We start from the raw sequence: 23,573 nt of genomic DNA, 5'->3' as shown, positions 1-23,573 counted from the left end.
GTCGTTTGTGTTTCTTTTGTCTCTGTGTTGGCCTTTGGAAAGTTTGACGTGTTTGAAACTCCGCCGACTTTTACGTAACCGCCCTCTCGTTGCCGGTATGGGCCCGGGTCATGGGCCATGGTCCATGGGCCTGTTATTAGGAAATTGGGCCTTAGAATATGCTCTCCCAACTACCCATAATCATTTCTGATTTATTCAGATCGCTAATGGCTTCGTCGTCCAATGGACAGTAAGAAAGGCTATGCGTCGGCGATCGGCGCCGGAATCAGCGCCGCTCTTGCCGCCGTTGCAGCCAAGTTCTTCTCCTCCCAGGTGATTTTTTTACTGTGCAATTAAGCTTAATTTTGAACCTTTTGCTTTCAAATGTATTTCTGATTCATTACCTATTGCTGCACTGTGAAACTCATTCATTCAAGTATCATCTGGATATACCAGTAGGAAAATTTGATTTTCTGTTAGCATTTGTTGCTTGGATTGCTCAATTATCAATTCTGATTCTCTGTTCTGAACTAGCTTAACCTTGATTTTCCACATCGTAATCTCAATGAACTATTATTTGATTTAATACTCTGTAGCTTGTATTGTTATTGCCTTGGATTGAGAATAATAGGAAATGAAATGCTAAGCTGGAGCATAAGTTGCAATAGGATTAGTTTTGGATTAAGGTAAGATATTGGCGAAGCATGAATCCCAGTTAGATATAGAGTAAGTCTTCTGTGTCATGCGAGAGGTGTTTTATTTTTTAATTAAAATGTAATACTTTTCTATACAATCATAAAAAGTATTATACCTTTGGTGAGACAGTCTCACACAAGGCTTATTCTTAGATTAGATAGATGAGTTGTGAGCTGAGATTAATGTATGGGGAGAATGCAGTTGGCTGGTGGGAAGTATTTAGTATTGTGGGGGGAAAGGTGAGGGATGAATGGTGGGGTTTCAAAGTAATGGCTAGTGCACTTGATGAAGGATACAGCAATCAAGTGCAGATAACAAAAATGAATTATTGACAAAGATGTTATGGAAACTGTCCCCTCTCCCCAACCAAGGACTGAGCTTTACCATTCTCCGAAAATGAAGGGGGTTAGCTGTCTTAAAAGTTCAATTCTTAAGTCATCATTGTATATTAGACTAGAAGTTGCTGCTACTGAAATTTTGAAATATGTATCTACATGATCTAAACTTCAACTGCTGTAATATATTTGGAATAACTCCTTGATTCAATGACATATTGCATTTCTCTGAATTACTGGTGTTATTAATTCTTGCAATTTCTTTGACAGGTTCTTAAATATGGCATGGTTGTACTTTGCAACGTGATAATGTGGGGTTGCTATGTTAATAGCCTAAAAGCTCTCTCGTCGCTACAAGCTACTGTAACGAACTTTGCGACCAATTTCCTTTCCTCCGGCTTGGCTGGATTTTTGCTTTTCAAGGAACCTTTACCACTACAGGTCATCTAAGGCTTTGCCAAGTTCTCATTTGCTAGAATTTAACTATTTCTTTTAATCATCCACTATCCAGTGTTACTTTAGTCTGCATTGTAGGAGTTTTTGACCACTATCTAGTATTTGACTGTTTCTTTGAATCACCTACTATCTAAAGTTTTGACAAGTTCTCATTTACTGGTATTTGACTGTTACAACCTCTGACTGTTTTTCTTATTGTCTACTATCTACTCTGTGAGAGTTGAAGTTATATTTCCTGTCTAGATTTATTTCTTCAGTTGCAATTGAAAACTTAGATTGCTTTGGTCCAATGCAAAATAATGACATTGAACCTGGTTCATGACATTATCAAATTCGCTAACTAGCTTGTCTCGTCACAATCTTGCCTTTTATAGTGGTTTGTCGGTGCTGCACTTATCGTCGCTGGAGTATTTGTTATGACCAAATCAAGCATAGAGAGCAAAACACATACAAGCTAGGTGTCTGCCACCGCGGTTTTGTATTCCTTTATGCAACCCTAACAGTTCACTTTTGAAGGCATGATTCCCAGAATCAGATGCTCAACTTCACCCCAAAATTTTGCTGGTTAAAGAAACACATCCAACCATAGATTGATTGGATGATATTTGCTAAGATTATTGAGCATCCCCTTTGTGTAATTCTCAATGTAATCTTTTCATTATTATGATTATCCATATATTTATTTAGTGCTTAGAGCTTATTTACACTCTCTTTGTTGCTTGCAAGGAGTTTGAGTTGTATTGTATACTATATGTTTATCTATATTAAAATCCATGTAGAATAGATTAAGCATCAGCCACATTTTGTTTACCTCATTTTCTTGAAAATGTCAAGGTTCACAAAATGGTAATGATTATTTATTCATTGTTAAAGATTGATCAGGGAATTTCTATGATACTGATGGTATCCAATGTAATCATGTATGATTATCAGATATTATTGAATGTAATCATATATGATTATCAGATATTATCGTGACATGGTTTCCAATAATACTCAATGCATGTATAGTATATATGATTGTGTCAGTTAAAACTATACTGAATGTATGTCGGTAATCTTAACCGAGTTTGTCAGGTTGTTGATTTGATAATTACAATATTTTAAATTTGATTCTAACCTTTTTTCGGTTTGAATCACTCAATTGTAGACAACTTATTTTGGTTTACTTCTTTGTAATCTTTGAGCAATTAGAATCATAAGGGTTTAACTCAGAACGCACGTTTAAATAGTAGCTGGGACTTTTCAATAAATCAAAAACTACATTTAATGCAAAATATTTGCGGTCAAGGATGGGTTACAAAAGCTTCAAAGTCAAAAAAAATGAAGTTTTTTCTACATTGAAAAAGTGAAAAAGTCTAATAAAAACTGGCCGTTGGTTCGTCCTCGCTTTTCAGACCAGACCACTGCAAATTTTAAAAAACAGAAACATTACAAAGTCAGGTGAAAAGGACTACATAAAAGGCATGTCTAATGTCTTACCTCCAAACAAAAGAATCTCAATAAAACTTCTTCCCCTTTTACTCTAAACTAAAAGAGTCTAACCCCAAACTTACTTGACTATGTTACCTTTTCTAATCCTTTTCAAAACCCAAAATATTTATTAAACTAGTCTCAAACTATTACTCAAAATCAAGCAAAATAAGTAATCGAGTCTCACCAGTGGTAGTGTGAGAGTGTGAGAGTAATCTCTAGCAAATGTTAGCCTCTGTGTTTAGCTGAGTTACATGATTTATATCCTTTTAAATGTTCTGTCAGAGGTCGAGATGTGAGGAGTTATTGGAGTTGGAGATTTAACCTTTTGGAAGAAAGAAGCTTAGTAAAAATGACATTGAGTAATTTAATAGTTAGATTACGTTTGTTGTTTCAATAGTTAGTCATTTATAATTGTGGTTTCGATAAAAATAAAAAAGGCCAAGGGTGGTGGTGTGGGTGTAGTGGTGGTGACAGGTGAAATAAAAACTCTCAAAAACAAGAAAAAAAAAAAAAAGAGTGTGACTTGTGAGTGAGTGTGCCTTCCTCTATGCTCTTTCAACTAATATTCCTTCTTTCTTGCATCAGAGCTATTTCTTCTCCTTGGATTTAGGGTTTTCACCCTCCTTTGTCTCTGTCTCCACCTGTAAGCTCTCTGTGAATCTTGTAAGCTTTAATGGGTGCTTAATTTGTTAGCTTGCTCTCATTCTTTTTCAAGTTTTTGGACTTCTGGAAATGATTTATTTATAGCTGAATTTGAGTTAAAGTTTAATCATCTCATACTTGGGGGGACTTTTTTGGGTTTTCTTTAGCTTCTCTTGTGGTGTGTTTTCTGCATGATGTTCAGCTCTATTGGGTGCTGGGCTCCTTATATCTGCTATTTGGGTTCTGATATGTGAATTTCAGTGGGGGTGTTTGTTGATGATCTGGATTTCAAGTTCTGGGTATTGAATTGACTGTTTTTTAGAGTTTGATCTGAGATGCCCATTATATCCAAACTTGCTATTTTGGGTAATTTTCAGATTGGTTTTGGTTTTTATGAATATGAGTTCTGTTGCTAACCCATTCATTATATGAAAAACTGCTGCTTTAGTATAATCCTGCTGGTGTGGTGAGGATCTTTGTGCTGAATGAATATCTGATGGGTCAGTTTTCATGATTGAGCTTAGTGTTTCTCTTGTTCCCTTCAATGGCTTGGTGGTCATATAGAAGGTAAATATGGTCCACCCCTAGATGAACTTGGGGTAGTTAATTTATGCTCAATTTGATGTGTTTTTAGTTTCTGCATTGGTGTGTTATGTTGAGATGTTGAGAGTATAGACTATGCCCATTTTTGTATCAGTTCCACAACAGTGATTCTTCTAAAGCAAAAGATGCATATTTCGACAAGGGTTTTTCATATCCAGTGAGAGGGTTTGGCTACAATGGTTGCTCTTTAAGTTTGTGACCATTTATATACATGAGTATGATTTCTATGAATTAACTGCGACGTGCTTGTTTTGATTAATATTGCAGAGTGCCGTCAATTTATGACTTGTCTGGTTAACTTCCAGATGTGCTGTGCGATCAATTAGTATATCTCGAAAATTTGCAACACAAAAATTGTTTACACCTGCTTCCATGGCTACAAAAGTTAAAATATTACTTTCGTGGACTATTGAAATCAGTATTGCCTCCTGCTAAATTTCTATTGCCATCCTAGATAATTTAGTCTTGTTGTTTATGACTGGTGAGCATTTCAAAATCTGGCTTGTTCTGTTTTATACAGCGTATTTTGTTATTGGCGTATTGTGAGTGTGTGTGTGTGTCAAGATGATGCCCATACTTTTGATGATATGTGTGCTAAGAGCTTGTGTTTATGCTTCCACGTGTCACTATAATGTGATACATAGTTCCCATAAATGATCTATGAAATTTGCTTGTTTGATTCTTTTTCCTTCTAATAATATTGCGTGTTTGGTGTCGGGAGGACGTAACTAACTAATCAACTTGTGCATGCTTGTTTGCTATAAATTCTACAGTAAATTGAAGTTTTAATGTTTCACGAGGCCCAACTTTTTTGTACACGATAGCATACAGTGCCTGCTTGTATCTGCATCTCTGGCTTCTATATAGTGCGTCTGCTATGATTTCGTGTTTCCTCACACTATTTGGGTCAATGATGTTGGATGGTTTTATCAGGCCCGAAGTGATGCAGCATCGAATGCGTGTGGGTTAGAGCAGTTGGTAAGTTCAGTCTTGTCGGGCTTGTGGTTTGGTTGCACTTATAAGCACGTTTTGCTTCTTGAAGTTCTTGATTTCATTCTGCTGGATGTTATGTTTTGTGTACTTTCGACCCCGTTTTCCGCCTATTTTGGCAAGAAAATCACTAAAATGGACTTCGATTGCTGAGATATCTCTGCTCAGGTTTTGTCGGTCCTATCTTTAGTCTAAAAAGGAAAAAATTATCAAACGTAGAAGCTGACGTGTCAAGTCAGCATACCAAGTGACTTTTGCATTAACCGTTTTCTGTGTACTAAAAGCTTCCTTTGTTGCTTCAGTAAAACTGTTTTTCATAATAAAACTTCTTCCCTTTGCTTCTCTTCTCTGCTTTGTTGATAAGAACCGTGTTGATGAACACAATCTACTCTAGAAAAGTATGTTTTGTAATTCTATTGAGTATGCTTTTATGAATTGGTTATAGGGCTCTGACTATGGGCAGCCGTTAGGCCCTTGGTTGAGTATTAGTTGCAACGGTTGATTGAGAATCGGAACCAACATAGGGGGTTATTCGAAGTGGACCTAGATGGATGACGGTGGGCCTCGAGAAAACGGAAGGTACAAACCACCGCCACATGGTCAGGTAATTATGAATTTACGAATGGCAAAAACCGGGAAGAGTCAAGTGTTCTTTCTTGAAAACGCACCTTAAGTTTGGCCATGCCATCAATTTTTCGTCTTAAATGTGGATCGTAGTTTGAAATGAAGTTCGTCATTTCAAACTCTTGCACTTTGGGTAATTTCCGTTTTTTTTTTTTTCCAGTGGTTGATGCAGCATCAGCCATCGATGAAGCAGATAATGGCGATCATGGCTGAAAGAGACGCTGCCATTCAAGAAAGGAACTTAGCCCTTTCTGAAAAAAAGGCTGCCTTGAACGAGCGGGACATGGCTATCCTACAGCGAGATTCAGCGATTGCTGAACGAAACAATGCCATAATGGAACGGGACAACGCAATAGCCACTCTTCAGTACCGCGAAAACTCGATGAATACTGGCAGTATGTCTCCATCGGCCCAAAGTTGCCAAATTACCCGCGGAGTGAAACACATTCAGCATCCCCAACAGCACGTTCATCATCAGCCACATCTCGGGAAAACATCGTATAGCCCGAGGGATATGCACTTAAGTGATGCCATACCCACGTCTCCAGCTGATCCCGAGCCTGCTAAGCCCCGGAGGAATAAACGGGCTAAAGAACCTAAGCCAGCAACGCCTAAAAAGGCTTCAAAACCGTCAAAGAAAGCTAAGAAAGAAGCCGATGACCTAAACAAGACGATGTGTGGCAAGATGCAGGAATGGAAGGGTACACAAGAAATTGGCGGGGCTAGTGATGACCTAAACAGACAATTAGGCATGTCGAGGCCAGATTGGAAGGATCAGGACCTAGGGCTGAACCAAGTTTCTTTCGACGAATCAACTATGCCAGTCCCGGTTTGTTCGTGCACGGGAGTTCTACGACCCTGCTACAAATGGGGAAACGGCGGGTGGCAATCCTCGTGCTGTACAACCAATTTGTCAATGTATCCTCTACCCGCTATTCCTAACAAGCGACACGCCCGCATTGGTGGTAGAAAAATGAGCGGGGGCGCATTTAACAAGCTACTTAGCAGGCTCGCTGCAGAAGGCCACGATCTCTCAAATCCAGTCGATCTGAAGGAACACTGGGCAAAACATGGAACAAATCGATACATCACCATCAAATAAAACTCCGAGCATCTTGAACCCGCAACATTACATCTTAAGGTATATGTTTCCTTTGTTCGTTCCAGTTAAACTACTGTGGTGCATTCGATAAAACGCCAAAGAACAGGTACCTCTTTGACTACCATTTATCATCACCAACCAAACTTTTAGATTCTTCATAATCATCTCTCATTCTGCATTGTGTAAAACCCCGAGATATGTTGATTTCAAGACTCGAATTGAAGCCTCTGCCCGAGTAACCGGAGATAACTGTAAAGCACCTCTGTACTTTGAATACCTTAATGCATTTACCTTAGATTCCAGTTCAGTGTAATATTGGTTGTTTAGCCCTGTTGTTCATGTTACTATCTGTATTCCAGTTCAGTGTAAAGCACCCCCACCCCCAAATTGTAGTAGATTCTTGAGGCTTATTTTATAATAATATATAATTTGGCCAATATCTATATGGGCTATGGTGTTCACATGCCTCTTGTACTCTATTGTATATCAAAATTGGGTAGTTCACATCCCCTTTATAATCACTTTTTGCAGATTTCTCAACTTATACATGTGACCATTATTTACTATGGTGGCCATTTGCCCATTTCTACTCTCAAAGTCCAATTGATGCTTGGGATGCTAGAATTATGGAGGAAAAGAATTGTAATTCGGTTGGAAAATAATAAATTGAGAATTGAAAGGAAAAACGTGAATAGAGACTATAATACCCTTATTATATTATATATTATATAATAATATAATAATAAGAAGGATAAAATAGTCATTTACTTAGGAATTGTAATTCTCTCTAACCAAACCATGAAATTGTATTCCATGGAGTTTAGTAGGAATGGAATTACAATTCTATCATACCAAACACCCCATACTGTTGTTAAAGTTTGCTACTTTTTTTTTTTTAACACAACCCAATATTTGACAGTCACATTAAGCTCTGGCTAATTCAAATTTCAAAATAAGTTTTGACTGATTCGAATTCTATAATTGAATACTCTTGAACTCTTCACATACTTGTAAAGTGGCAACATGTGTAAAACGTGAGAACGAATAAAAAACATCTCCTCAAAAAATTGTAAGATGTGGTTACCACATACGATTGCAATAGGTGGTTAACATAGAGACCCTAACTTCCACCAATTGTTATGCCGTGGACCCAGGTCCACCTTATACATTCACATACACTATACTCTACATTCACACATTGTAAACTCCATATTCACATACACTATACTCTACATTCACACTTTGTAAACTCTACATTCACACATTACATGATTATATTATACTCTACATTCACACTTTGTAAACTCCACATTCACACATTACAAGATTATATGTTTAGTAACTATATTACCACTGTTATGCATTCACACATTCAAAACTCTATATTCATAGGTCCTATACTCCATATTCACAACTTGAAAACTTCACATTCACACATTACAGGGCTACAAGTTGCTAGAACTTCTTAACTCTACTACAGANTGCAGGAATGGAAGGGTACACAAGAAATTGGCGGGGCTAGTGATGACCTAAACAGACAATTAGGCATGTCGAGGCCAGATTGGAAGGATCAGGACCTAGGGCTGAACCAAGTTTCTTTCGACGAATCAACTATGCCAGTCCCGGTTTGTTCGTGCACGGGAGTTCTACGACCCTGCTACAAATGGGGAAACGGCGGGTGGCAATCCTCGTGCTGTACAACCAATTTGTCAATGTATCCTCTACCCGCTATTCCTAACAAGCGACACGCCCGCATTGGTGGTAGAAAAATGAGCGGGGGCGCATTTAACAAGCTACTTAGCAGGCTCGCTGCAGAAGGCCACGATCTCTCAAATCCAGTCGATCTGAAGGAACACTGGGCAAAACATGGAACAAATCGATACATCACCATCAAATAAAACTCCGAGCATCTTGAACCCGCAACATTACATCTTAAGGTATATGTTTCCTTTGTTCGTTCCAGTTAAACTACTGTGGTGCATTCGATAAAACGCCAAAGAACAGGTACCTCTTTGACTACCATTTATCATCACCAACCAAACTTTTAGATTCTTCATAATCATCTCTCATTCTGCATTGTGTAAAACCCCGAGATATGTTGATTTCAAGACTCGAATTGAAGCCTCTGCCCGAGTAACCGGAGATAACTGTAAAGCACCTCTGTACTTTGAATACCTTAATGCATTTACCTTAGATTCCAGTTCAGTGTAATATTGGTTGTTTAGCCCTGTTGTTCATGTTACTATCTGTATTCCAGTTCAGTGTAAAGCACCCCCACCCCCAAATTGTAGTAGATTCTTGAGGCTTATTTTATAATAATATATAATTTGGCCAATATCTATATGGGCTATGGTGTTCACATGCCTCTTGTACTCTATTGTATATCAAAATTGGGTAGTTCACATCCCCTTTATAATCACTTTTTGCAGATTTCTCAACTTATACATGTGACCATTATTTACTATGGTGGCCATTTGCCCATTTCTACTCTCAAAGTCCAATTGATGCTTGGGATGCTAGAATTATGGAGGAAAAGAATTGTAATTCGGTTGGAAAATAATAAATTGAGAATTGAAAGGAAAAACGTGAATAGAGACTATAATACCCTTATTATATTATATATTATATAATAATATAATAATAAGAAGGATAAAATAGTCATTTACTTAGGAATTGTAATTCTCTCTAACCAAACCATGAAATTGTATTCCATGGAGTTTAGTAGGAATGGAATTACAATTCTATCATACCAAACACCCCATACTGTTGTTAAAGTTTGCTACTTTTTTTTTTTTAACACAACCCAATATTTGACAGTCACATTAAGCTCTGGCTAATTCAAATTTCAAAATAAGTTTTGACTGATTCGAATTCTATAATTGAATACTCTTGAACTCTTCACATACTTGTAAAGTGGCAACATGTGTAAAACGTGAGAACGAATAAAAAACATCTCCTCAAAAAATTGTAAGATGTGGTTACCACATACGATTGCAATAGGTGGTTAACATAGAGACCCTAACTTCCACCAATTGTTATGCCGTGGACCCAGGTCCACCTTATACATTCACATACACTATACTCTACATTCACACATTGTAAACTCCATATTCACATACACTATACTCTACATTCACACTTTGTAAACTCTACATTCACACATTACATGATTATATTATACTCTACATTCACACTTTGTAAACTCCACATTCACACATTACAAGATTATATGTTTAGTAACTATATTACCACTGTTATGCATTCACACATTCAAAACTCTATATTCATAGGTCCTATACTCCATATTCACAACTTGAAAACTTCACATTCACACATTACAGGGCTACAAGTTGCTAGAACTTCTTAACTCTACTACAGATTCACACATGCATAACTCTACATTCACGATTTCTATACTCTATATTCACAATTTGAAACCTTCACATTCACACATTTCTAGGCAACTCTACATTCACACAATCATAACTGTACATTCACGATTCCTATACTCTACATTTACACTTTGAAACCTCTACATTCACACATTTTTGGACAACTTTATATTCAGCAATATGTTTACTAATTAATTAAAAAAAAAAAGAAAACAAAAACGACGTAGTTTTAGACTCAGGTCCACCTTGTAATGTGGACCTGGGGTCCACAGCATAATTTGCCAACTTCCACATGTTTGAGGCAATCAAGGAGTTATTGCATTGCAATTGGGCTTGCATCATTAAGCATTTTCATCTATACACAAACATGTTCGTGAACTTTTTTTTTTTATTTTAAACAAACATGTCCGTGAACTAGATAGCATAAAAATGGAGAATTTAACACTTAGTTTGCGAGTTTTGAAGGCTTCGCAATATGAAATTCAACTTTTCACAAATGTTATAAGTTTTCAATGTATATGATTTCGTTTGTTTTATTCTAAAATAAGTTTTGACTAATTCGAATTACAAAAAAAGTTATGACTAATTCAATTTTTCAAAATTAAATATCGTTGAATTCTTTATATGCTTGTTAAGTGGAAACTTAGCACGCAATAACAATTAAAAAGTAGCTATTCAGAAGATCGAAATATGTGGTTATCAAAGTTTCCTATTTAAGGCAATCAATGAGTTACTACATTGCGACAATATTCCTTGGGGCGTTTCATGCCGGGGGCTCGTTAATCGCTCTGAGACAATCCCTCTCCCGGGGAGGAGGGATACACCTCGACGAGAAGATTGAATAACAAGCATATTCTTTGTTACGACTTCTCCTTCCTCTAACTGATAAGGTTCAGTGGACTTCTCGCGAGTAACGAACCGCCCACGTCGCTACGATCCGAACGCTTCAAGTTTGAATGAAGACTTTAATCCAACTCTTTCCACTCCTCCAATCACTGAATATTCATAAACAAAATATATAAATGGCTGAATGGGAATGAGAGTGCAGAGTCAATATTCTACCAACTGCACTAAAGGTAGAAGACGAAGAATTGGACCTAACCTAATGGGCCTAGCAAGAAACCCTTGACCCGAATTCAGCCACGATTCGATTATTGAGATTGAGATGCAGACGAAATGCAAATGAAATGAAATTCAATTCACTCGGACTTCCCAATCGGTCCGGTCTCCATCGCCTTCACCCGAATTTCGGATTTTGTCCTAACGCGGTTACTTCGTGCCGGCACCTCTGCCATAGATAGCGACACTTTCAAAGAAGAGAGAGAGAGAAACCTTACCGTCATTTTTTATGCAAAATACAAAGTTTTTGTCTTCTTTTCAATGCTTCATCTCTGCTCTTACGACTTGTATTTTTAACCGCAATCACCGCCGTATTAAGCGGGAAAAATATCGAGAAAAAAAATTTGTCCTGTTTTATTCTCTCCGCTTTAAGCTTCATTTCGCTCTCGCGCAATCGCAGAACAGCTCGGCACGTTGTCGACATTGCCTGTGAGTGAGTTAAAGCGATTCGGGGCAGCAATTTACTGGTACATTTCTTCTCGAAAGTCTCTCTTTGCTTCTAGTATGTTCTTTTGCTTTGTCTTGTTTGCTTCGTGTGTTGTCATCTAGGATTGTAGACCTAGATTGATTTGACTTGATTGAGTTTTGAGCTGCTTTTTTGCTTAGGGTTTTTTGTGTTTCAGGAAGTTTTGACTGTTCTGACTGGTGTAGAGGCGTATGATTTTGTCTGATGGAAGCTGGTGAGGTTCTGTGAGCTGAAAATCTTCGCTTGTCTGGCTGAGAACATTGTTAAAGAGGCATGCTCATTTAGTTTTGGTTTCAATCCTGTGATTCTCTTGTTCAGTTAAGGTGAAAGTTGGAATCTTTATTGTGTTTTTTTGGGAATTTAAGGTGTGAATTACTGGAAGTCCAGATTAAGATTAGTTTGGTTGTGACTTGTGACTTGTGATTACTCATCACCATCTAGGCTGATTGTTATGGCTCAGTCAAATTCTAAGCCGCCCATTGGGCAGAATTTTGGTTTTGGAGCTTCTCATGCTAGGTCATTATCTCAGCCGCACTTTTTTGCAAACAATTGCTTGCCGCCGCTAAGCCCTTTTCCTCATGGTGAGTCATCAATGCCACCGACAAACTCTGGCATGAAGGATGTACAAATGGATGAAGTAGATGTGAATTCGAGAGGTGCACCTATTGCTTCTGTCGTGAAAGAGAATGTTTTCCGAGGTAGTGACAGTCTACCACCTCGTAAAGGACATCGTCGCTCTAACAGTGATGTTCCAATGGGATTCTCCGCTATGATTCAATCTTCTCCTCAATTAATGCCCATAAGCGGTCACGGGGTGTTTGGCAAATCAGAATATGGCGGAGATTTTTTGGGAAGGGAAAAGCCTATCTGTCTGCAGAAACGGGAAATTGATGTGAGTAGTGATAGGAAATCGGAGGGAGAGGTTATTGATGAGTTATTCTCTTCATACATGAATTTGGATAATATGGAAACATTCAACTCTTCTGGGACTGATGACAAAGACAAGGACAGCATGGTCAGTGGCACCAAGATGAGTGGCGGTGACAGTGGTAATGAAGTAGAAAGTGTCTCTAAAGGAAAAGGTACCCAAATCCATATAACAGGTTCAAGAGAAGGAGTCAAAAGATGCGCTGCTGGAGATATTGCTCCAACTGCTAGACACTTCAGGAGTCTTTCAATGGATAGCGCACTTGAAAATTTGAATTTTGGTGATGAATCACCAAAGTTACCTGCTTCCCTAGGAAATCAGGTTGGGCAGCTTTCTCCTAGCAATTCAGGATATGAAAGCTCTAGCAAGTTGAATTTCGACTTTGGAAATGCTGAATTTAATGAAGCTGAAATGAAAAAGATTATGGCTGATGAAAGACTTGCTGAGATTGCAACATCTGACCCTAAACGTGTCAAAAGGTGTGGTGCTAGTGCAAATACATTTTCTTCCTTAACCATAATTCTGTAAAGAATTTGTTGACTTAGTACATCTGTGTCATTTGTTTATTTATTTTTGTTGCAGGATTTTGGCTAATCGCCAATCAGCTGCCCGCTCTAAGGAGAGAAAGTTGCGCTACATATCAGAGTTGGAGCTTAAGGTTCAAACTCTGCAGTCAGAGGCAACCACTTTGTCAGCCCAAGTTAATATTATGCAGGTGATTTGGAAGCTTGTGGAATTACTCTAAACTTCCTTTGAGGATTGAACTTGATGAGTATGTAATTGATTGTTGTGCTTCTGTTTACAGAAAGATCTTGATGACCTTTCAAGTCATAATCATGAATTGAAATTCCGTCTTCAAGCTATGGAGCAACAAGCACAACTCAGAGATGGTATTTCCTTCAATCCTTCCTTTACAAGCATCTTTGCATGTGTTGCATCAACAGATTTACTTTAAAGTTCACTGTTATTACTGGCATCCTGTTTACTGTGTTTCGGAAACCCAAATGACTAATGTGAAGCAACTATATGTAGCACATCTATCATCTATGCTTCTGATTAGTGCATGTTTGGATAAAGTATAAAGCTCTTAAAAGTTAAAAGTAAGAACTTTCCTTTTTTAAAATCATTTGATTTAAGCTTGTTACCATCCAAAATAACATTGATGTGAGCATAACTACTCTACTTTCTTCCATTCTCCGATGAGCTTTACATCTTTTACATGAAAATGTTTCGAATAATTAAATTACTAAATTGTGCTTACTCTTATTTGATTAATTTAAAGGCCCATGTACAAAGACCTAACCACATTATAAGTAACCACAAAATAACTAAAGAAAATTTGATGACTGCTATTAAAACAATTGAGAACTCCTATTGTTCCCCCATTTTCTTTATATTTGCCAGTTTGCTTCTATTGAAAAAAAAGTCTTTGACCAAAGCTACTCAAATGATTCACTGTGATGTGCTTTTGATTAGTCATTAAGTTTATTTATATATTTATAGTTTAGTCAAGTTGAAGTTTAGAACTTCGCCACGTGTGCACCCCCAACTGTTCCATTGGGGGCTAGTAAAGTAGTTGTGTACCAAATCTATTAGTACTTTGACTATTGGAGAGAGAATCTAGAATGAAATGACCTTGTTTTCCCATTGGCCTTAAAACTGAAAAAGGAAGTTCTATATTTATTTTGTTTTTTCCTCTTTTAGGTGCCGGGTAGAGGGAGGAAAGGAGGGGTTGTTGAGACTTTAGATGATTACCCACTCACCAACCATCCTGCTCAGAAAATGTTGTTACTTTGTTCCATCCGTTGTTGACACTTAATTTCATGCTTAATGCAAGACTTTAACAGTTCAACTAATCATGTCATCTCGACCAACTGCCAAGTGGGCACTTATATTTCTCGGACATAGTTTTTAACAGTTGCTTGTCTGTGCTATATTCATTTGAAGCACCATTTCACGTTACCTTCGGCACCATTACTTTGAATAGCGCAGTTGCATTCAAATGCTAGCCGTAATTTTAACAATTTAGTGGTTATCTTCCATCATATTGACCACGGAGTAGTATACAATATACATACAATTGTATCATACCCTTGAGAAATGCTTAACTTGCGGTTCTATTTGGCAGCTCTGCACGAGGCACTAACTGCAGAAGTGCAACGTCTAAAGGTTGCAACAGGCGAGCTCAGCGACGAGTGTAGACTATCATCGAGTTGTGTGCCCCAGGAAATTCTTCAGCATCACATGTCCCAGATGCAGCGCCAGCAGCCCGGTCAAGTTCCACAGTTGTCGATGGCAACATCTAGGACCGCATCAACTTAAGCGACGCCTACCTACATCAGCGCGAGCTCTCATTTAAACTCTAAATTTGATCATATCACATAGGGCTTTCTTGTCTATACTTAGACTACACGGGATTTGAACTTAAAATATATCACAGGTTGTCATGTCTTTGACTCTTTGTCTGAGGTTTTTTTGTACGTGTTTTGTGTCTTATATATACTCTTCATGTTTGCTATTTGATTTCATGAGGAATTGTTTGTTTGTCAATTGGACCAATTCATTATAACTTTGATTTACGGGAAAATTCGATTACTATTAGACCCAGATAATGCAAGTCTAGGGGTGAAGGCTGGGCAAAAAGTACATTATTTGTCTATTGAATATATATTATACAAAATTATGCATTTTTAGTATTTAAATGATGTGTTTTTTTCTGAATATAATGTACATTTTTAATATATTAAAAATACATTATTTGTATATTGAATATACATCATGATGAGCAATTAAATTGTTTTCTTTATTGACCCACAAAAAACCCAAACAAAAATCTAGCAATTGGGTTTGCTTGAGTCAAGCTGGGCTCCAATGTACAATAATATCCAATTTGCAGAAAAAGCAAGTGAGTGGCACTTTTGTCATTTCAGGCATTGGTTCCCTTATTTGCCCCAAAATTCCCAGGGGGACAAAAGCTTGAGGGAACCCTTAAACCCTACAAATAAAACAAAAGGCCAACAAAAGCATTCTGACATTGACTACAACAAATCTAATTTCTCTGCAACATACATTCTCCTGAAGTTAATACAATATGTAAAAAATATTTTTCTATTTTCTATTTTCTTCAAACTACGAAAAAATTACTTTCGTCATTCACTATTATTTTTTTGAATACTACTAACTCTATTACAATGCAGTATCTGTTCATAACTACTTTCTCAACCTATTGAAGCACAAAAGTCAGTATTGCCTCCACTGAGGCTCGAACCCACTACCTCCCGTATAAAGGGAAGGGTTTGATTCACTATTATTAAGTTTATAATCTGTTCTTTTCTTTTCAAATACAACAAAAAAAAAATAAAAAAATACTCCATAATAAAAATAACCACCAACAACTAACTACAAAAGTCATTACTAAGCCACTCCCACACAATTCGTTGCCAAGAATAACCTTATTCCATTCGAGGGTCTCAAGCATTTGTCATTCCAAAAGTAAATCACCAATCTTTAAAAGAATCAAACCAATATACAAGTCAGAGAAAATGCTCAAAATGGTCCTCCGACTATGACCTTTTCTTAATTTAGTGCTTTGACTTTTAATTGCACCCAATGTGGTCCCCAGACTATTCAATTAGCCAAAAAGGTCATCTGTTAGATATGGCGTCAAATGAGTGTTAAAATGAGGGGTAAGATGGGTAATTCAAGTCTTGTTCTCCCGTTTAACACTTTCTCTGATAGATCAATAATGGCTAGGACTCATATGCATTCAAGGACTGGTTTTGCCGACAGATTGGTCTCCAAATCCCAAAACGCATTAATTTTCATTACTTCTACTACTAAGCATAAGCAGTAAAAAAGACTTAAAAAGAAGATAGGTGGCTAGCTAGTTTTTTTTTTTTCCATGGAGAAGTGTTTAACATCACCCAGTTCACAAAAACAAAATGAAAGGCATAGAACAGAGGAATGAAATGTGATGGGTTGTTGGGTAAATAGTTTAGCAATTACTCTTCCGGCAATCACGAGCAAAGGGTCCATCCTCCCCACAACTGAAGCAACCTCCTCCGCCTCCGCCGCCGTAACAGCCATCACCGCTCCTGCTTCCGCTTTAAAGCCATACCCGCCACCACCGCTGCTACAGCCACCGCCGCCTCCGCCTCTGCCGTCATCACCGGAGACACCTCAAACTCCACAGCCTCCCTTTCAGCGAGGCCGCGAAACCCCTCAGATCTGATCCTCGCTGCCGTCGTCGGGGGTTATGAACCCAAATCCCTTCTGGTCACTGAACCACTTCACACAGCCCTTCAGCCTCTGCTGCTCTCTCTCTCTTTACAACAATAAAATATTAGGAATCATGATTAACCCAATTTGGCTAATGTTGCTATCTGTCTGTCTAGTCTTAGACTAGATGCACAGTGAAACTAAACTTACAGATCAGATGTATATATTATTTTTGTCAAAGAAATATGTGCATCATTTTCAAATGAAAGAACAAAAAACCTTATAGCTTTGATATGGGAACCAAACAGAAACTATAATGTCACAGGCTGTGTAGTAATACATTGTCCATTGACATCCATGGTAGGTACTACGAAGAAGACGTGAATGGTTTCAGATTTTCCCAACACATCTAACAATCATCCATCTTCAAGACTCCAACAATGGCTCCGGGGAGCGACTGAGAGCATGGAATTGAGCAAAGCACAGGCAGTCACCGTGTGATACGGCAGCATAATCTCTACTCTAACACAGCTCAACTCCAAAGGAGACCTGAAGATGCGTGCAGTAGTGAGGGGCTTCTGAGTGGGGATGCAAAAAGGAGAGCCGGAGGTCTTAGGCTTCGCTCCAGTTGCCAGTCTGGTTGCGGCGGTCCGGGCGGAGGCTGTGGCGGAGCGAAAGACGTACCTTGCGGCGATGCTGGCCATGGTTTCGCGCTGGTCAAAGGTCACATGTCTCTGTTTAACGCCAAGTTCACGTCAAAGGTCAAAGGTCACAGCAAACAATATAAATTGTCCTTTTTGCCCTTCTATTTAACGCCAAGTTCACGTCAAAGCTAACGGAGACTAAATTGGCTTAAAATTAAATAGTTTGGGAACCACTTTGGGTGCAATTAAAAGTCAAGGCACTAAATTAAGAAAAAGGCCATAGTCGGAGGACCATTTTGGGAATTAACTCATACAAGTTAGCTTAACGATAAAAATGCCACGTCTTGCACATCCAAAAAATATAAAAATGGTCATTGTCTAAGTTATATATTGTACACTATATACTAAAAGACAAAAACACTTCCGAAACAGCAATAAAGGGATAAACTTTATCGTTTTTCTATATTATAATCTTAAGATAAGTAATCTAAAGTTGAATTAGGATAAGCTATACCCCAAGAATGGATCTTTATGTTTGGATAAATAAAAAATCTCTTCTACTTAGGAGATCAGTGGTGTATTATATATAGGATCTGAAAGAAAAAAAATGGGGATTTCTGCTAGAAGTAGAAATAGAAATAGAAATGTTTGTTTGGAGAGGAGTGGGCAAGAAATCAAAAAATATCTGTCGCCATTCCGTTCGGACCATTCGTATTATCCTCAGCTTTACCTTTGTAATAGTAGAGTACAAGGAGGAGTGTATTTATAAAAGTCACGTTCTTGGAAAACCCAAAACATCCTTTTTTCTAAATTTTCTCTCCTATTTATTAAAAACCCACTTCGCAGATAAGAATAATTATAAAAAAGATTTGGTGGTGTTGTAGGGTTTCGAATGTTTCTTTTTTAGTTTTTTCTGATACTGCTAACTCGATATATCCTAAACTCCGTCGCCGCCGATTCGACTGGTTGACTTGCCGCCGTTTTTTCCGTCGATTTCGGGCTGTTCTTTGGGAGTAGTGTGCTGATACGCCTTGGATCTGTTATTTTCGGTTTTGGATTTTTTTGAATTTTCGGACCGTTGAGTTGGCCGGAGATGGCGGAGAAGAAGGTGGAGGAGCAGGAGGAGGGCGCGGCGGTGAAGGGCGGCGAGTTGTTGTTTTGTGGGTGCACGAACTGGGACGGCATTGGCCGGCGCAAGGTGTCGCCGGAGTTCAACCTGATTTCGCCGACGAGGCTCCGGCCTCTCGTCGGCGTCAATATTTGCTTTGTCGCCGCCGGCTGTGGTAAAGTTTATAATTTTTTTTTATTTTTTTTTTGAGGCTGCTTATGATGTTTTGTTTTTGGTTGCTTCTATGTTGGTTTTGCAGCAAATTTGTCAGTATCTTTGGGTTTAATTGTTTGGTTTTTATAAATGTAGCATCTTGTCATTGTGTTGCAGTGGAACTAAATTGCTTGTTTGAGGCTACTTATGATGTTTTGTTCTTGGTCTTCGCTTCTATGTTGGTTTTGCAGTAAATTTGTAAGTATCTGTGGGTTTAATTGTTTGGTTTTTATAAATGTAGCATCTTGTCATTGTGTTGCACTGGATACTGAAGGTCGTTGCTACACATGGGGTCGGAACGAGGCATGTATTTTCTTGTATGCCTACTTATTTGCTAAATGCTGTAGATTTCTGGTAATGTGTATAAAGATGGGGGCTTTTGTGTATGCAGAAGGGACAGCTTGGTCATGGAGATAAAATTACTCGTGATAGACCAACGGTTGTTTCAGAACTCTCTAGGTATGCTCACAAGTCACAAGATTGTATCTTTTTCATTGCTTGCTCTAATTTGAATGTAACTTCTCGTATGCGTGGTGAATTCTGTAATATAAAATTGTTTTGGACTTTTGGACTTGATTTGCGTTATTCATAACTTTGAGGTTTATCTCGTTTGTTTGGACAATGTTGTCAACTAATTCTAATAGGATGATCTGAATGGTATGGCCCGGAATGTTATATGTATGCTCAAGCTGTTAAGTTTTTCTTCTGCATGATGTGTGTAGGATATTTAATGTCATGTTCTTTCAGACTTTCAGTTAGTTGGTCCGGCATTCTGTTAAGAATGTTCTTGTGAGTTGTGACCCCTTTTTGATCCCTTACTTTTCTTTAATTTTTTTTTTTTCAGGCATAAAATTATTAGAGCAGGATCTGGAAGGAGCCATACTGTAGTTGTAACTAACGAGGGGCAGTCCTTCTCCTTCGGTTGGAATAAACATGGGCAACTCGGGACAGGATCTGTTAAAAATGGTTGGTCAACAACCCCCCCCCCCCCACTGCACAAAGAAAAGAGTAAAAGAAAACGAGTGTTATGCTTGAAAATTGATATCTCTCGCCTTCTTTGAGGAAGTAATCTGTCATTTCATTTATTGGATTACAGTTCGATAACGTCTTTGCCCTTTCCTTTGGTTATTTTGCAGAATTTGAGGAATCTCCTGTACGTTGCCTTGTATCTGAAGTCAAAACAACTTCTTGCGGGGCTGACTTTACTGTGTGGTTAACCTCCATTGAAGGATCTTCTATATTGTATGGTTGTGGATTTGATTTTAATTCATGTTTTCTTTCAAGATGCTCCAACATCGCTTATTCTTTGATCTGCGTGTTGTTTCATGGTTTTTAGAACTGCCGGTCTGCCACAATATGGTCAGCTTGGTCATGGCACCGACAATGAGGTATGTAGATTTTGTCTTTTTCATTGTGTGTGTGTGTGTATATATATATAGGGTCTTGCTCTCTTGAAAACTACTCTTCCTGTGAGATCGGTGGACAAATCTCATCCGACCTTCTAAGATGATCAAGGGCTGAAATTTAAGGAAAAAATGTGGTGGCATTTCTGTAATTACGGTTGTGCATTTTGTAACACGTGATTGTGCATTAGGAATCTCTACTCCAAATGCATTGTCAAGTATTCCCAAATGCACGGTTGTAATTACAGAAATGCCACTATGTTTTTTCTTTAATTTTCAGCCTTGATCATCTTAGATGAACGAATGAGATTAGTCCGCACGTTCTCACAAGGGGAGTAGTTCTCATTTGAACCGATTCTCCTTTCCTTCCATAAATAAGTTTCTTTCACTTGTTTGTTAACTCGATGATGTACTTTTTCGTCACAGCACAATACCAAAGATAGTTCAGTGAGACTTGCGTATGAAGCTCAACCCAAACCCCGAGCAATAGCTGCCCTTGCTGGAGAAACCATAGTTAAAGTAGCTTGTGGTTCAAATCACACAGGTTCTTAATATAACCGTTTTATATACATATAAATAAATAAAGAAAAAAAAAAGAATTATATATGTTGTTCTTTGTGGTTTTGCTAATTTCCTTTGCCTTTAATTTGGTGTTATGATCAGTTGCGGTTGATAAAAATGGATTTGTTTATACGTAAGTTCTCTTTGTATGGTTTAAACTTATATGACACGTATATTCGATACACAATACACACAACAATTAACTCTTTTTCTGCCTTTTGACTAAATTTTCAGCTGGGGCTTCGGTGGTTATGGAAGGTTTGTATTCTTTCTATGATCTATACTATTGTTAATGTGTCATTTTGCGTAATATTTTTGTTTAATCAGAACCTTATGTGCTTACCCGTTGACTGATTTCAGGCTTGGACATAGAGAGCAAAAGGACGAGTGGATTCCTCGACGTGTTGATATCTTTACGAGGCAAAATTTTCTGCCCCCGGAAGCTATAGTATCAGCTGGTTCAGTAAACTCGTCGTGCACTGCAGGTATGATATGCATCGTTCAACCTTTTAGGAGCAGAGTGAATAATTTTATCGCCTTTCCATTGATCTCTTGCTTGCCTATCGAGCATTTTATGCCTAAATTCCGGCATATACTGAAAATGGAGTGGTTGGTCGAGCGTTCCGTTTGATCCTGCATTTGGGCATCGGGTAATAATTGAATAATGTGTTCATCTAGTGTTTTTACGTTTTGCCTTTTATACAGGGGGAGGACAGCTATACATGTGGGGCAAAATAAAAAACACGGGGGATGATTCGATGTATCCTAAACCTCTAATGGATTTAAGGTTCCTTCCCACTTGTGCATTTGCTAATTTTTCTTTTTGGCCAAGCAATACAAAAAGGTTCCTTTTTTAAAAAAAATAAAAAATAAATAATTATGAGGCTAACTGTCTGACTTTTATTTTTACGTTATGTACTTTGAAGTGGCTGGCACTTGCGTTGCATGGATTCGGGCAATATGCATCACTTTGTCGGTGCTGATTCTTCGTGTATAAGCTGGGGGCATGCACAATCCGGGGAGTTGGGATATGGGCCGAATGCACAAAAGTAATTTACATTATATTTTAGGATATTATGGGTTTTTTTTTTCTTCTTGGCTTTGAGTTTATTTATTTTGCTCCTATGCTACCTCGTGCAGGTCTTCCGCAATTCCTAAAAAAGTGGAAATCCTTGAAGGCATGCATGTTATAAGGTTGGTGTTGGATATCCACGACTTGAACATTTGACCACGAAATTGTGGTAGTGTTTTTTACTCGGGCATTTATTCTTCTTCATATTTTGTTTCTTTCGGTAGTGTTGCTTGCGGGTTTGCACACTCCATGGTTGTCGTTGACAGGACAGATGTCGGTGATAAATTGGACCAGGTAAGTTTTAGGCTACCGACTCTTCTCTTCGAATTTGTTTATATCGGGAACTTCGGTATGCGATCCTGTTCTATATTTACACACAACCACATATACATTCACGACTTCATCTTTGAAGCCATTTGATTTCGCCATTTTTCTTCATCGATCTGAGTATTTTGCGGTGTGCTTCAAAGTATTGAAGTTGAGGAAGATTTCTAACGCTCATAACTATATCTTGACAGCTTGAAGTATTCGATGGCAAGGCTTCCGAAGAAGGTAATGCTCTTGGCCCCAGGTCTTTGTAATCTCGCTACAATGAGTTCAAACTCGTTTCAAACAAACATTTATATTCGTTAGAATACCTGTCCTCTTATTCCCGATTCTTTCAATGCTACAGTACTAGTTCTAATTCCAACTTCTTTTCGCTATGTACATATTTAAGGACCCGAGAACGAAACTCCAGTTCCCGAAAAAGCTCCCAAGAAAGCTACGAAATCCGCTGCAAACTCCAAAAAGAGGAAGAAGGCGAAAGACTCATCGGAGTCCGAAGAAGAGGAGGACGAGGAGGAAAACAGCGACTACGACAGCGATGACAGCGAAGAACAGCCGAACGGGAAACCTGCAGGTCGGGGGAGAGGCGGCAGCAAGGGTGGTAACAAATCGACACGCGGGAAAAAAGGCGGCACTGGTCGCGGTAGGGGCCGCCCGCCCGCTGCAACCAAGAGCAGCGCCAGCGAGAAAGCAAAAGGCGGCTCGGGTAAACGAGGAAGACCCAAGAAATCGAACTAGCGGTACCCTACCGTGATTAAGTGATAACAATCTGTTCATATGAGATGAAAAATGTAATTTTACCCTGATTGCCATTGCCAAGCTCTGCTGCATCATTTGCAGTGTTTTATTATGTATTCCTTTTTTCTATCCTTAGAGATTGCTTACATACTCTCTTAACATTAGAGAAAAGCTTCAACCAAGTTACTAGAAATTTCTTTGGAAAATTTGACAGAGCTGACATCTGATGAAACTGTCTGTAGTGTTGTATCTGTCAGCTCGTTTTTGGAGAGTGCAAGAAAGCAAAAGATATGGAAATTTCTAGTTTTTTTTATAACACAGGTTTTCCTGTTTTGCGGACTATATCTTGTACCACATGAATCTGTTTTCAGCCCTATGGAAATTTTTGTTCTAAAATTAGTAGTTTGACTGTTGGAGCCAAGTCCTAGCCCTTCTTAGTTTGGGACCGTCTTTTTTTTTTCGAGTACTGCTGATTCTGCAA

General features: G+C 38.3%; 4 protein-coding genes across 9 annotated transcripts; all 4 read left to right on the top strand.

The window, feature by feature from the left end:
- The first annotated feature begins 179 nt into the window (after nucleotides 1–179).
- Nucleotides 180–2,338, top strand: LOC116027708. Its single transcript, XM_031269428.1, has 3 exons — nucleotides 180–312; nucleotides 1,281–1,451; nucleotides 1,841–2,338. The coding sequence occupies exons 1-3, from the start codon at nucleotides 223–225 to the stop codon at nucleotides 1,922–1,924; spliced, it is 345 nt and encodes a 114-aa protein (XP_031125288.1). The 5' UTR covers nucleotides 180–222; the 3' UTR covers nucleotides 1,925–2,338.
- Nucleotides 2,339–3,466: 1,128 nt separating this feature from the next.
- On the top strand, nucleotides 3,467–9,319 carry LOC116027352 (protein BASIC PENTACYSTEINE6-like). Of its 5 annotated transcripts, none has more exons than XM_031268920.1 (5): nucleotides 3,467–3,585; nucleotides 5,121–5,165; nucleotides 5,623–5,781; nucleotides 5,962–6,502; nucleotides 8,401–9,319. In XM_031268920.1, exons 3-5 carry the CDS (start codon nucleotides 5,725–5,727, stop codon nucleotides 8,799–8,801), a joined length of 999 nt encoding a protein of 332 aa, XP_031124780.1. In that variant the 5' UTR covers nucleotides 3,467–3,585; nucleotides 5,121–5,165; nucleotides 5,623–5,724; the 3' UTR covers nucleotides 8,802–9,319. The 5 variants fall into 5 exon arrangements, with proteins under 5 accessions (XP_031124780.1, XP_031124782.1, XP_031124781.1 ...); XM_031268922.1 differs by having other exon boundaries at nucleotides 5,962–6,565; nucleotides 8,464–9,319; XM_031268918.1 differs by lacking the exons at nucleotides 3,467–3,585; nucleotides 8,401–9,319 and adding an exon at nucleotides 3,637–4,151 and having other exon boundaries at nucleotides 5,962–7,421.
- Nucleotides 9,320–11,503: 2,184 nt separating this feature from the next.
- LOC116027579 (transcription factor RF2a-like) lies at nucleotides 11,504–15,415 on the top strand. 2 transcript variants are annotated; one of them, XM_031269281.1, is made up of 5 exons: nucleotides 11,504–11,881; nucleotides 12,038–13,287; nucleotides 13,391–13,523; nucleotides 13,614–13,698; nucleotides 14,937–15,415. In XM_031269281.1, exons 2-5 carry the CDS (start codon nucleotides 12,332–12,334, stop codon nucleotides 15,128–15,130), a joined length of 1,368 nt encoding a protein of 455 aa, XP_031125141.1. In that variant the 5' UTR covers nucleotides 11,504–11,881; nucleotides 12,038–12,331; the 3' UTR covers nucleotides 15,131–15,415. The 2 variants fall into 2 exon arrangements, with proteins under 2 accessions (XP_031125141.1, XP_031125140.1); XM_031269280.1 differs by having other exon boundaries at nucleotides 12,021–13,287.
- A 2,872-nt stretch (nucleotides 15,416–18,287) lies between these two features.
- On the top strand, nucleotides 18,288–23,434 carry LOC116027450 (protein RCC2). The gene is made up of 16 exons (XM_031269088.1): nucleotides 18,288–18,953; nucleotides 19,233–19,294; nucleotides 19,383–19,450; nucleotides 19,836–19,957; nucleotides 20,128–20,233; nucleotides 20,328–20,379; nucleotides 20,821–20,938; nucleotides 21,058–21,088; nucleotides 21,190–21,213; nucleotides 21,316–21,440; nucleotides 21,661–21,742; nucleotides 21,882–22,004; nucleotides 22,096–22,149; nucleotides 22,252–22,321; nucleotides 22,546–22,579; nucleotides 22,746–23,434. Exons 1-16 carry the CDS (start codon nucleotides 18,764–18,766, stop codon nucleotides 23,090–23,092), a joined length of 1,608 nt encoding a protein of 535 aa, XP_031124948.1. The 5' UTR covers nucleotides 18,288–18,763; the 3' UTR covers nucleotides 23,093–23,434.
- Nucleotides 23,435–23,573: the final 139 nt, after the last annotated feature.

Source organism: Ipomoea triloba, chromosome 8, assembly GCF_003576645.1.
Source record: "Ipomoea triloba cultivar NCNSP0323 chromosome 8, ASM357664v1".
NCBI classification, from domain to species: Eukaryota; Viridiplantae; Streptophyta; class Magnoliopsida; order Solanales; family Convolvulaceae; genus Ipomoea; species Ipomoea triloba.
The sequence above is the reverse complement of the archived record's forward strand: the minus strand, read 5'-3'. Positions and strand labels throughout refer to the sequence as shown.

Coding starts and splice junctions, on each gene's coding strand:
- LOC116027708 (XM_031269428.1), top strand. CDS start 223: ATGGACAGTAAGAAAGGCTATGCGTCGGCGATCGGCGCCGGAATCAGC. Junction 313..1,280: donor CCAAGTTCTTCTCCTCCCAG/GTGATTTTTTTA, acceptor TTTCTTTGACAG/GTTCTTAAATATGGCATGGT. Junction 1,452..1,840: donor AGGAACCTTTACCACTACAG/GTCATCTAAGGC, acceptor TGCCTTTTATAG/TGGTTTGTCGGTGCTGCACT.
- LOC116027352 (XM_031268920.1), top strand. CDS start 5,725: ATGGATGACGGTGGGCCTCGAGAAAACGGAAGGTACAAACCACCGCCA. Junction 5,782..5,961: donor AACCACCGCCACATGGTCAG/GTAATTATGAAT, acceptor TTTTTTTTCCAG/TGGTTGATGCAGCATCAGCC. Junction 6,503..8,400: donor CAAGATGCAGGAATGGAAGG/GTACACAAGAAA, acceptor AGGAATGGAAGG/GTACACAAGAAATTGGCGGG.
- LOC116027579 (XM_031269281.1), top strand. CDS start 12,332: ATGGCTCAGTCAAATTCTAAGCCGCCCATTGGGCAGAATTTTGGTTTT. Junction 13,288..13,390: donor GACCCTAAACGTGTCAAAAG/GTGTGGTGCTAG, acceptor TTTTTGTTGCAG/GATTTTGGCTAATCGCCAAT. Junction 13,699..14,936: donor ACAAGCACAACTCAGAGATG/GTATTTCCTTCA, acceptor TCTATTTGGCAG/CTCTGCACGAGGCACTAACT.
- LOC116027450 (XM_031269088.1), top strand. CDS start 18,764: ATGGCGGAGAAGAAGGTGGAGGAGCAGGAGGAGGGCGCGGCGGTGAAG. Junction 21,441..21,660: donor AAACTCGTCGTGCACTGCAG/GTATGATATGCA, acceptor CCTTTTATACAG/GGGGAGGACAGCTATACATG. Junction 22,150..22,251: donor GAAGGCATGCATGTTATAAG/GTTGGTGTTGGA, acceptor TTCTTTCGGTAG/TGTTGCTTGCGGGTTTGCAC.